Source organism: Salmo salar, chromosome 06 (genome assembly GCF_965601325.2).
Source record: "Salmo salar chromosome 06, fSalSal1, whole genome shotgun sequence".
Taxonomy (NCBI): domain Eukaryota; kingdom Metazoa; phylum Chordata; class Actinopteri; order Salmoniformes; family Salmonidae; genus Salmo; species Salmo salar.
Genome location: NC_138296.1, coordinates 38,679,473 through 38,691,180, shown reverse-complemented (window position 1 = coordinate 38,691,180; position 11,708 = coordinate 38,679,473). Strand labels below are relative to the sequence as shown.

General features: G+C 41.4%; 2 protein-coding genes across 8 annotated transcripts in view; one reads left to right on the top strand and one right to left on the bottom strand.

Moving 5' to 3' along the window:
• Window positions 1-366: 366 nt before the first annotated feature.
• LOC106607151 (interferon-induced very large GTPase 1) overlaps window positions 367-11,708 on the bottom strand; it is a 32,930-nt gene continuing 21,588 nt past the window's right edge. For 5 of the 6 annotated variants that reach the window (XM_045720437.2, XM_082976538.1, XM_082976540.1 and 2 more), the window contains one exon: window positions 5,436-10,707. In XM_045720437.2, coding sequence (XP_045576393.2) covers window positions 5,818-10,617 — 4,800 coding nt within the window. In that variant the 5' untranslated portion in view covers window positions 10,618-10,707 and the 3' untranslated portion in view covers window positions 5,436-5,817. Of the gene's footprint in view, window positions 966-1,189; window positions 1,280-2,845; window positions 2,916-5,435; window positions 10,708-11,708 lie in introns of those variants that run through there. The other variant, XR_014392665.1, reaches the window with a different exon arrangement.
• Window positions 563-5,184, top strand: LOC106607152 (galectin-9-like). Of its 2 annotated transcripts, XR_014392666.1 has the most exons (5): window positions 563-685; window positions 890-987; window positions 3,914-4,076; window positions 4,470-4,641; window positions 4,919-5,184. XR_014392666.1 is itself a non-coding variant. In XM_082976546.1 (4 exons), exons 1-4 carry the CDS (start codon window positions 831-833, stop codon window positions 4,979-4,981), a joined length of 555 nt encoding a protein of 184 aa, XP_082832672.1. In that variant the 3' UTR covers window positions 4,982-5,184. The 2 variants fall into 2 exon arrangements, 1 of the variants encoding a protein (XP_082832672.1); XM_082976546.1 differs by lacking the exon at window positions 563-685 and having other exon boundaries at window positions 831-987.

The window sequence follows — 11,708 nt, the reverse complement described above, 5'->3', positions numbered from 1 at the left end:
TCTCCAGGCAATACAGTATTGATAGATCTACCTAACCTGACATTGGCTCCCTTCCCTGGTTCGTCCGGGGACTCGAGTGACAGGCAGGTCATAGTCAACCAGGTATTGCCAAACAATCCATGAGTACAAAGTGTGTCTGCAATTAATTTCAACGGAAAATCATGAAGGACAAGACTGCACAATATAGCAGTATTTAAGCCAAACAAAGGTGCTTCGGCAAGTGTAGAAACATAAGAATTACAGATCCTCTGATAAAACTGCACAAAGTTTGCAAGTAATATCAATAAATACCACTGTGACAATTTCAACTCAGTGGACATAGCATGCAAATAAATGAGAGTCAGCGAAGCCTAAGGGCAACAATGGCACATTATAATCCTTTAATATAGACAGTGGAGCATGTCTCTAATCCTAAACACAGAGCATGGTGGCGTAGTCATTGAACTCACATAGCTTTCTGTGTCGTCACAATGGATTCTAAAAACAACATTGCCACTCCACACTGGTGACGTGAGGGCCCAAACTCCTGGCTATTGTCCTGTTCTCACTAGCTCTGAGGTGTCCTTCTTGTTCAACATCTAATTGTGACAGCAGCCCTTTTCAGACTGACTGGTCATTTACTGCCAAAAAATACAGAATCCAGGATAAAATACTGTGGCTTTGGACTTTCTATTTTTATCTACTGGTAAGTGTTAATCTTGTCAGTGTTGGTATATGGTTTGGGTTGTGTGGCTATCAAAAAAATATCTAGAGAAAATACACTAACTGGTTTGTAGCATTTTGTAGTATCAAACCAAAATGTATTGACAAGTTGATTCCAAGCCCTGTTAATGTACCTGGCCAGCCTGAATCATCTTTGCCACCTCCACCTTTGTCTTGCCCTTCACAGATTTGCCGTTCACTCCTGTGATCTCGTCGCCAGCCGCCAGAGTCCCCTCCAGAGCAGCAGGGGTGTTGTCAAAGACCTGACAGAGATCCCAGTTACAGGTAAAGAATATATCCAATAATGACAAAAAACTAAGCCAAAAGAGCTCAGAGCCTTAAAACAAACTGCTTTAAGAAAGTTCAAGAAAAAGTTGTATACAATGCATCTATAATCTAATGTTTCTGATTTTGTTAACACTCTGGATACATAGCTTCTGAACCAAACACAACCGCTCTAATGGACTGAGGTACAGGTACATAATACCTGTACAATGTAAAGACAGGGACAGTACTGCGCCCCTCCCCTGATGCATCCTTCTTCAGGGATATAGTCCCAGGGACTGTAGGGATCCCCCTGTTGAAGAATAATTGGAGATTCTTTCAATACATTCTGTCTAGTGTCTACAATATGATTTGGGAAAGCAAGCGCTGTCAAAGCCAATTAGATGAGATGTACAGTGCAATTGGAAAGTAGTCAGACCCCTTCACTTTTTTACCTTCATCAATCTGCACACAATACCCCCATAATGGCAAAGCTGAAACAGGTTATTAGAAATTTTGGCAAATGTATAATAACCCCCCCCCCCCCACCTGAAAATATTACATTTACATAAGTATTCAGACCTTTTACTCAGTACTTTGATGAAGCACCTTTAGCAGTGATTACAGCCTCAAGTCTTCTTGGGTATGACGCTACTAGCTTGGCACACCTGTATTTGGGGAGTTTCTCCCATTCTAGTCTGTAGATCCCCTCAAGCTCTATCAGGTTGGATGGGGAGTGTCGCTGCACAGCTATTTTTAGGTCTCTCCAGAGATGTTTGATCAGGTTCAAGTCCGGGCTCTGGCTGGGCCCCTCAAGGACATTCAGAGACTTGTCCCGCAGCCACTCCTGCGTTGTCTTGGCTGTGTGCTTTGGGTCATTTTTGTCAATGTGAACCTTTGCTCGAGTCGGTGGTCCTGAGCGCTCTAGAGCAGGTTTTCATCAAGGACCTCTCTGTACTTTGCTCCGTTCATCTTTCCCTTGATCCTGACTAGTCTCCCAGTCCCTGCTACTGAACAACATCCCCAAAGCATGATGCTGACACCACCATGCTTCACCGTAGGGATGGTATTGGCCAGGTGATGAGCGGTGCCTGGTTCCCCCCAGATGTGATGCTTGGCATTCAGGCCAAGGTGTTCAATATTGGTTTCATCAGACTAGAGAATCTTGTTTCTCATGGTCAGAGTCCTTTAGGTGCCTTTTGGCAAACTCCAAGTGGACTGTCATGTGCCTTTTACTGGAGGAATGGCTTCAGTCAAGCCACTCTAGCATAAAAGCCTGATTGGTGAAGTGCTGCAGAGATGGTTGTCCTTCTGGAAGGTTCTCCCATCTCCACAGAGGAACTCTGGAGCTCTGTCAGAGTGACCGTCGGGTTCTTGGTCAGTTTGGCCAGGCAGCCAGCTCTAGGAAGAGTCTTGGTGGTTCCAAACTTCTTCCATATAAGCATGATGGAGGCTACTGTTCTTGGGGACCTTCAATGCTGCAGAATATTTATGGTACCCTTCCCCAGATCTCTGTCTTGACACAATCCTGTCTCGAAGCTCTACGGACAATTCCTTCAACCTCATGGCTTGGTTTTTGCTCAGCCATGCACTGTCAACTGTGGGACCTTATATAGACAAGTGTGTGCCTTTCCAAATTATGTCAATTGGATTTACCACAGGTAGACAATCAAGTTGTAGAAACATCTCAAGGATGATCACTGGAAACAAGATGTATCTGATCTCAATTTCGAGTCTCATGGCAAAGGGTCTGAATACTTGTAAATAAGGTATTTCTGTTTTGTTTTTTTATAAATACATTTGCAAACATTTCTAAAAACCTGTTTTCACTTTTTTTTACATGTAGAACATGAAAAGGATGCAAATCATATTTACTTACAGTTTGTCCTCATCCAACTCATAGTCCATGTCTGTGAACATTCCAGGACTGTTTATCCTATATAATCTGGCTAAGAGGAAAACAAGAATGGAATTGATTAATCTTAGTCAAGCAGTAGCTATGTCTATAAAGACATAAAAAGAATAAGTTAACTAGTTACCTCACACAAAATTCCATCACTGGTTAAGGTTGCCAATGCTGACACAGTAACTGAACATGTGGGCAACAAATAACTTGAAAGCTTTCCTTTATTTGCTGGAAATAAATGGGAATTCACTAGCTGCTGTCAGTTAATGATGAAGCCAACACAGCTGGTAGATAGCTGAGCCTAGCTTGAACCAGTACCTGGGCTTTAGTTGACGATGAATATGACGAGATCCTCGTCTCCTCAAGCACAGCTAGTCGGTCCTGGTTCAAGTCTAGCTAGGCTTTTATTTAACCAGGCAAGTCAGTTAAGAACAAGTTCTTATTTACAATGACGGCCTACCCTGTCCAAACCCTAACCCGGACAACGCTGGGACAATTGTACGCCGCCCTATGGGACTCCCAATCACAGCCAGTTGTGATACAGCCTGGAATCGAACCAGGGTCTGTAGTGACGCCTCTAGCACTGCGATGCAGTGCCTTGGTCCACTGCGCCACTCGGGAGGTTATGTTGTCGCAAAAGTCAAACGTACTTTTGTAAAGAAAGCAACAACAAAAAAACTGGCAAGCTACCTCCCTAAATAATGGTTAGCTTACTTGCTACCTAGGCTACCTAATGTTGGCAGCTGTCAGCAGTAGGTGTATTGCAAATGAGCATGATAAAAAAAGAAAGGTGGCCACTGGCCAGCTATTTACCTCCGACACAGTTGATGACACGCGCGTTGTTATCATAACACAAACGTTTATCTCATGCCCCTGGGGAATGTTTCTTTAAATGTACATTTTATTTTAGATTATTTTGTATTTCTTCGGACCACTTCACGGGTTATTTATCTGTCAAAAAGAAGATTCTGTTTACATGTCTCGTCACTTCCGGGAATTTGGCGGAAACTGTCATTGATTCTTTTTCCCTTCTCCCCATAGAGATGGTCAGCGCTATCCTGGACCTTGGGACGTCCCACCCTTACCTTAACCCCTATATATGCCTGCAGTCATATATCTTAGTGATGTCACTGCCAACGTCATTACCTTCTACTCATGAGACCAAACCCATGCCTACACAGCTACATAAACAAGAGTTTCAGAGGTACATTTAAAAAATAAATAAATACACAAGTCAGAAAGAACAAATTCTTATTTACAATGACGGCCTACCCCAGCCAAACCCGGCCCAATTGTGCGCCGCCCTATGGGACTCCCAATCACAGCCGGATGTGATGCAGTGACGCCTCTTGCACTGAGATGCAGTGTCTTAGACCACTGTGCCACCCGGGAGCTGCATTTAATTGTTTTTGTGTTTATATCACACAGAGGGACCCATAATATTAATTTATGCATAAAAAAATAAATAAACTACCAGTTTCACAAATTATTGTTCAAAAGAGGAGGACAGACCAGAGAATGGTTTTGTTTTGGTATACTGTATGTGTGAAATCAATTCATGTTAGACAGACATGTATTATATGTATTATATATCCAGGTTCCAGATCGACCTGGGCTGTGATGAAGATGACCTGGCACTGCACTTTAACCCACGCTTCAATGATGACACTGATGGTACTGTGCTCGTGTGCAACTCAAAGATTGCCGGCTGCTGGGGTGATGAGAAGAGAGTGATCCACAATCTCCTCCAAAGGAGTTCTACATTCAAGGTGTGAAAATGGAGGTTGAAAATATGGAGGGAGGGGGGTTTGGTCCTGACTAGACAAATGGAGAATCTTGGGCATAGTGTTTCAGGTGTTCAATATAACAGAAACAATTAGGGCCTATATCCATGTAATCTACCACTAGTATTGTTTTAAGGAAACTAACGCTAATACACTGCACAGTGCTTAGTCCAGCTTGTTCGTTGCAATTGGCCATGTGGGTGTAAGGGTGAATGTGCTGCAACACTAATGATGTAAACAAACGGGGTTTCTCCCTCTCAAGATTGTGCTGAAGCTGATGGGCGACATGTTTGAAGTGGAGATGCCTGATGGACAGGAGATCTAGTTCCCCAATCGTGAAGGCCTAGACGTCATTACCTACATTCGTATCAAAGGAGACCTCAAACTTACTTCTTTCAAAATCTACTAGTCCCCAATATATGAGGGGTGATTTAGTTAGATCAATGGGTTAGGACAGGAGCAATGACATTTATCAAATCATTGTTGTAATATATGTATTAGTGAACTGTTGGACATATTAAATATGTATCTGGGTTGACCACAGTCTATCATTGTTTATCTTTTTTTCCCCATAGTACGGTATATTTCTTGCAATAATATTCACAATCGCATGTACACTAAACACAAGGGTAATATGAGGATGAGGTAATGGTACTATTTGTCAATCATTTTGATTCCTTTACTACTACTACTACAAAAAGTGTTGCACCCACATCTTGGCCAGGTGAAATATTGGAGTCAATATTGAATTATACTGGTGAGAAAGAGCAAACAATATGTCATAATTTCGGAGCGTTTATTGAGTATTTGCTTACGGTAATACAATACAATAGTACAAGGATTTATCACTTGACAGGAAATGTGATAAATTGTTCACACTCAAAACATCTGCATATACATTTTTGATCCCAAAATGAGGCCAAAAACTAGGCTTTTTCCTGTTAGTCTATCAGATTGAGTTAAATGATTGAATCAAAATAAGACGTGTAATAGGCCTAGCTGATTAGAATAATAAAAGCGGTGATTTATTGTACATTGCTCAAGGGCACATTGCCAAGAGGTTTTTCAGTTTCTGACTATGTTCATGTTTACAATGTCAACATGTTTACAATATCATGCTTGTGCCATCATGTCTGTATGTTTTTACTATTTGAGCTCCCCTTAGATTTTCTTTAAGCTTTCAATAGCTTGCTGTTTTGTGAACTTCCTCCAGTCATCTGGAATTTCACCTCTGCCCTGGAATTTTTTGTCATAATACCTTTCCAGATCTTCTTGAAATCGACAAACAAACCACTTCCAGTACGGAAGTTCAGAGAGGTCTGGTGTGATGCTCCAAACAGCAAATCTTGGGCCAGCTTTTCTGTATTCTTTGAAAAGATATATATCCTCTGATTCATGGGAGGGGTAAAACCGGCCATTACTTGTTACTGAAGTTGTACAAAAATCTATACAAAATTCTACTGTGTTTCTGAAGTGGTATCCATTGATTCCTTTAGGGCGATGAAAAGGGACATAGTGATCATTTGGTTTGTGCCCCTCCATGGTGTTTGTACAGATGGCTTTACAGAAGGGACACTGTACCCAGCAGCAATCACAAAAATGTTTGATCAGAATCTCATCTGGCCTCTCCCTGAACTGCTTCATGTCCAGGAGTGACACGTTGCTGAGGCTTCTGTTGATCTCCATGATTCTGTTGGCAAGACCTTCCCTTACCTCTTCTTCGAGGAAGTCAAAGTCGGTTATGTCACAGAAATCACTGAAATGCTTTTCAGCAAATTTCAGCTCATCTTTTAGAGCACTGGAAAGCTCTCTAAGCCACATGTTGGTGTCTCCATTCTTGTTTTTGACTGTATTTGTTGCTGTATGCACTGCATGGCTCACACGCTGCTCTTTAACTGTTATGTTCCCTTCAATCAAGGCAAGGACTTTGGACCTTTCTGTGAGCATATATTTCTCTACATCCTCTCTAATACATTTCTCAAAGTGTTCCCTTGGGTTGTGAATGTAGGTCATGAACTTGTCAAAGTTCTCCTTCTCCGCCAGTGATATCAGGATGTGTTTCTCCATGTTAGACCTGTTTCCACTGAATGGTGGGTGACTTAATTGCATTTCTCCAGCCAAGTCAATGGCCGTCTGGTCATAGACCGCCTGTACAATCGATTCTTTCAGTGTGTTGCAAATTAACTCACCAAGCACAGCTGCAGATGAGGAACCTTTGCAGTATCTCTTGAAAATCTTGTCGTACTGTGGCCTCTTCTGCTCCAGGTAAGTAAGGGCATCATTGTTGCTTCTGAATTTGCTATGGGAATCTGCTAACTTACTTCCTGCAAGCTCACACACATGAAGTGAAAGATCAATCGTAAACTCCTTTTTGAATGCATATTTTCTTGTCTTCGATTCAAATTCCTTCACGCTTTCTTTGACATGAGTTGCTATTTCTTGCATGTAACTGTCATTGTATCCCATCTTTTCTATGGGCTCTGTCTCAATTATCTTCTGGCTTTGTTTGACAACATCATTGGTGAATGCTCTTATCAATTCCTGATCTGTGTATGTTAGAATGTTGCTTGGACCAATGTGGTCAATTGTCTTGTTCTCTGGAGACTTAAACCCCCAAAAACTCTTAAAAGCACCCCACACATTATTTTTCTGCAATTGGTCATTGTTTGGCTTCCTTTGAGCATTTTTTGAGTGCTGATCGTCGTTAAAAAGATCTTGGTGCTTGGATACAATTGCATAGTTCGAATAACTCCCCAAGGTACAAATCTTATGGTACATTCCGCAACTTTTCCGATCATGAACAAGAGACGATTCATTACCGATCTCTCCAAGGATACAAGTCACATCATCCAATATGTTTATGTCCATAATGGAAGGTGTATCATTGGTCAACTCAGCAACCCACACTCCCCAAAGAGTATTGAATTCATTCTCAAGTTGTTTTTCATCCTTTGCCTTGTCCTTCAGTTTTGAGGCAAGTTCTTTGCTCTTTTGGAAGAGCTTGTTTTCATACTGTGTCTTCTTGTCATCCAGCTTTATGCGCGCATCCCTTTGATGAATAACCTCCTCTAACTTTCTTTTTGCTCCCTTCACAAGTTCATCATGAAGCTCACACATTTTCGTTTGAAATCTCCCTCGCCACTGAATCAGCATTTCTTTATCTCTGTGTTCATCAAAGTACTTTTCCATTGATTTGTCCACTTCTTCACGAGTCTTTCTCATTTCTTCAACAAGGTAATGTCTCTCAACCCTGTGAAGTTTTCCATTTTCGATTCGATTGTGCAGTTGATTTTCAATGCTTAGCATGGCACTCCTGAGAGCCCAGATCCATTTTCCATACTGAATCTCAAGTTTTCTGTAAACTGCAATTTCTAGTGTGTTTTTGAAGCTGAACACAAAGTTTTCATTCAGCAGTGCATTCCAAAGGTCTTGGATACTGCTTTTGAACTGTGATAATGTCATGCCAAAAGACTTTGATGTTTTAGAGAGGATTGTTTTCCTTAGCTCCTGGACATTCTCACTGTAGCATGGGTTTGGTGGGGCCATGGGTGGGCTGCCCTCCCACAGCTGGGAAAAGTATTTCACATCTCTTTGTATGTCAAATGCAATGACATCGCTGAAACACTCTGCATTACTGTCCTCTTCTTTGGCAGCTAACTGGGTCATCTCGTCTAGTTTGTCCTGTAAGCGCCTCTTTCCCTCCATGTTTTTCTCTCCAGCCATGATGTCTCCAACATTCTGGTGCACAAACACACAACTTGGAGACAAATTAACTTTCTTCATCCTCATGAAGGCCTGAACAGCTATCTGAATGATGTCTTGCATCTCAGCAGGATTCTCTCCAAATATGTTGATCATGGTCATGTTTCCAAGGCCAATGACAAATGTTGCAAGTTCATTGTCATGGTGCACTGTTTCCTTTCCTGCCAACTCTAAAGCTCGAAGTCCCTCAGTGTCAACAACAAGAACATAATCAAACCTAAAGTCATCTTTCATCTCCTCGGTCACTTTCACCAGCTGCATGAAAGCACCTCTGGTACACCTTCCAGCACTTACTGCGAATTGCAGTCCAAACATTGCATTCAGCATTGTAGATTTCCCAGTGCTCTGGATTCCCAAAATGGACAAAACAAAGACTTTCTGATGTCCTAGTTTCTTGATAACTTCATCTAAAACCCCATTAATCCACATCAGTGGCACATGAGCTGCGTCACCATCCATTAGTTCCACTGGGTGTCCCGATATCATAAGTTCTGCCGCAAGCTCTGGAAGGTAAGACACGGTCACCTCACTTTCTCTTTTGCTTTGCCTGGCCACAGATGCATGGGCTTCATAGATCTGTCCCATTTCCCTTAGGATGTGTTCAAATCCGAAGGTTGCTGCTTGTAGCTTTCCTGATATTTTTTCCAGCTCCATTCGTCTCATTTTCAGTTGCTCTGATTTATCATGCTTCTTTTTCAAAGCCAGGACCTCGGACCACTTTTCATCATATTTGTGATGAAGGTCTGAGAGCTCATCCGAGGACAGGTCATCCAGTAGTATCCCTACCCACTTGAGGAAATATGATTTTTCTTTTTCTCCCAGAGATCGTAGACTTGTGATAAACATCTGCATGAGTTCAGTAAAGGCAACTTTATGTTGATGGTGTCGAATTTGCATCATTTCATGTTGTATTTTACTTCTTTCCATCTCTAGATTCCCTTGGAGACGATAAAGGTCTTTATTTCTTTGACACCAATCATGCCACAGCCTTCCTTGACATGGAAGAAATTTTTCTTTGATCTTGGACAGTTCCATTTCCTTAAGCAGATCCGTTATCTGCAGAGCATTAGTCTTCCCTACTTGGCAATCTTCATCATCCTCATCTACCCTAAACCCTGAGTACTCTGCCATGTCCTCAAGTTTGAAGGAGCAACATGGTCTTGACAAATTATTTCTAATGATCCTTTTTAGTTCCTCAGACACATCTGACTGATTTCTGTCTCTCAAACCCATTTTGTACTTTCCCTTTTTAATTTCAGTTGCAACAGAATCCTCTTCAGTGAGCAGACATATCAGAGGTTTAGAAGACTTGAACAGCTCCTGCACGATTGCCATACTTTTGTCGCCTTTTCCAAGACTTGGTAAAAGGATAACATTGACTGAGGCTTTTTCAATCAGTTTGTCACGCTGAATTTCTTTCGCAATTGCGTCACCATGGAGATTACAGAATGCAACACAGTCAGTGAAAATATCATTGGGCTTCCCAGCAGGACAATACCATGCAATCTCTACCACCCCATCCATTAGGAGGCAGGTTTTATTGCTTCCTGGACAGTGTCTGTGGAAGAATGTGCTGTGACGTTGGTTGATCAAGTTGCTCATCAGCTGGGATTTTGATGAGGACACAGAACCAAGCCTAAAGAATGACACCATTGGTGTTTCTGCCTTGTAAATAGGCATACTTTGGCTGGTGAGCATATTAGAGTCATTAGTGGACTTCCAGGTTTTTCTGATTTGTCGAAATGTCCACAAAGGGCATTCAATCTCTTCGGTGAAGGGGTTTGGCACAAGCAAAGGCAAGGCATACTGACACAAGGACAGCTTTGTGACCATGAACTGCCGAAGGAAACTGTCTGAACAGTGAAACACTGCCATCTGGACGTCCATTGGGTGAACATGCGTGTTCCTCTTTATATCACCAGAGACTGTGGTCTTGTTGAAAAGGGCATCAAAGGCACTTTCTTCTGTTTCTGCATTATCATTTCTGTTGTCATTTGTGTCATGCATCTCACTATTCTCATCTCTTACAGGAATGTACCTGGCTCTGTAGTCCAGCATCAACAACCTTTGTAGGAAAGTATGAGCAAGTTTGTTCTCTGTTTGGGGTTCGTGTTGATGTTGAGCAGAAGAGCCAATGTTCAGGAAGTCTGCAGTTGTCAACTTATCTTCATATTTATCTTGAAGGTGAAGTCTACACATGAGCTCTTCTATTTTTGCTAGTTGTATATTTTCTGGGATGTTTTTTTCAATTAAACTCCTGTCGATTTCCTCAAGTATCTTTTCTTCTCCCTTTAACGTTAACCAAACACATTTTAATAGCTTAGTAAGTCAAAACATCTGCCGTACTATCAACACACATACTTAAGAGTGACGCAGAGTGATATTTAAGAGATACAGTCTCCAGTGAAAGTCTACACACCCCTTGCAGTCTCACATTTTGCAGCCTTAAAATGTTATCTAAAAAGGGATTAAATTAGATTTTTTCCCCTTACCGATCTACACAATCTACTCCACATTTTCAAAGTGAAAGAAAAATGAAAGAATAGTGTCAATTTATTACAAATAAAAAACCAAAGATGTCTTGATTGCGTATGTCTTCACACCCTAGAGTAATAATTGGTGGAAGCACTTTTGGAAGCCATTACAACCTTTTACCTGGGCTTGGCTGATAAAAAATTCAAGGGTTTTTCTTTATTTTTACTATTTTTTTACATTGTAGAATAGTGAAGACATCGAAATAACACATATGGAATCATGTAGTAACCAAAAAAGTGTTAAACAAATCAAAATATGTTTTATATTTGAGAGATTCTTCAAAATAGCCACCCTTTGCCTTAATGACAGCTTTGCACACTCTTGGCATTCTCTCAACCAGCTTCATGAGGTAGTCACCTGGAATGCATTTCAATTAACAGGTGTGCCTTGTTAAGTTAATTTGTGGAATTTCTTTCCTTCTTAATGCGTTTGAGCCAATCAGTTGTGTTGTGACAAGGTAGGTGTGGTATACAGAAGATAGCCCTATTTGGTAAAAGACCAAGTGCATATTATGGCAAGAACAGCTCTAATAAGCAAAGAGAAACGACAATCCATCATTACTTTAAGACATGAAGGTCAGTCAATCTGGAACATTTCAAGAACTTTGAAGGTTTCTTCAAGTGCAGTCCAAATACCATCAAGAGTTATGATGAAACTGGCTCTCATGAGGTCCCCCACAGGAAAGGAAGACCCAGAGTTACCTCTGCTGCAGAGAATACGTTCATTAGAGTTAGCAGCCTCAGAAATTACAGCCC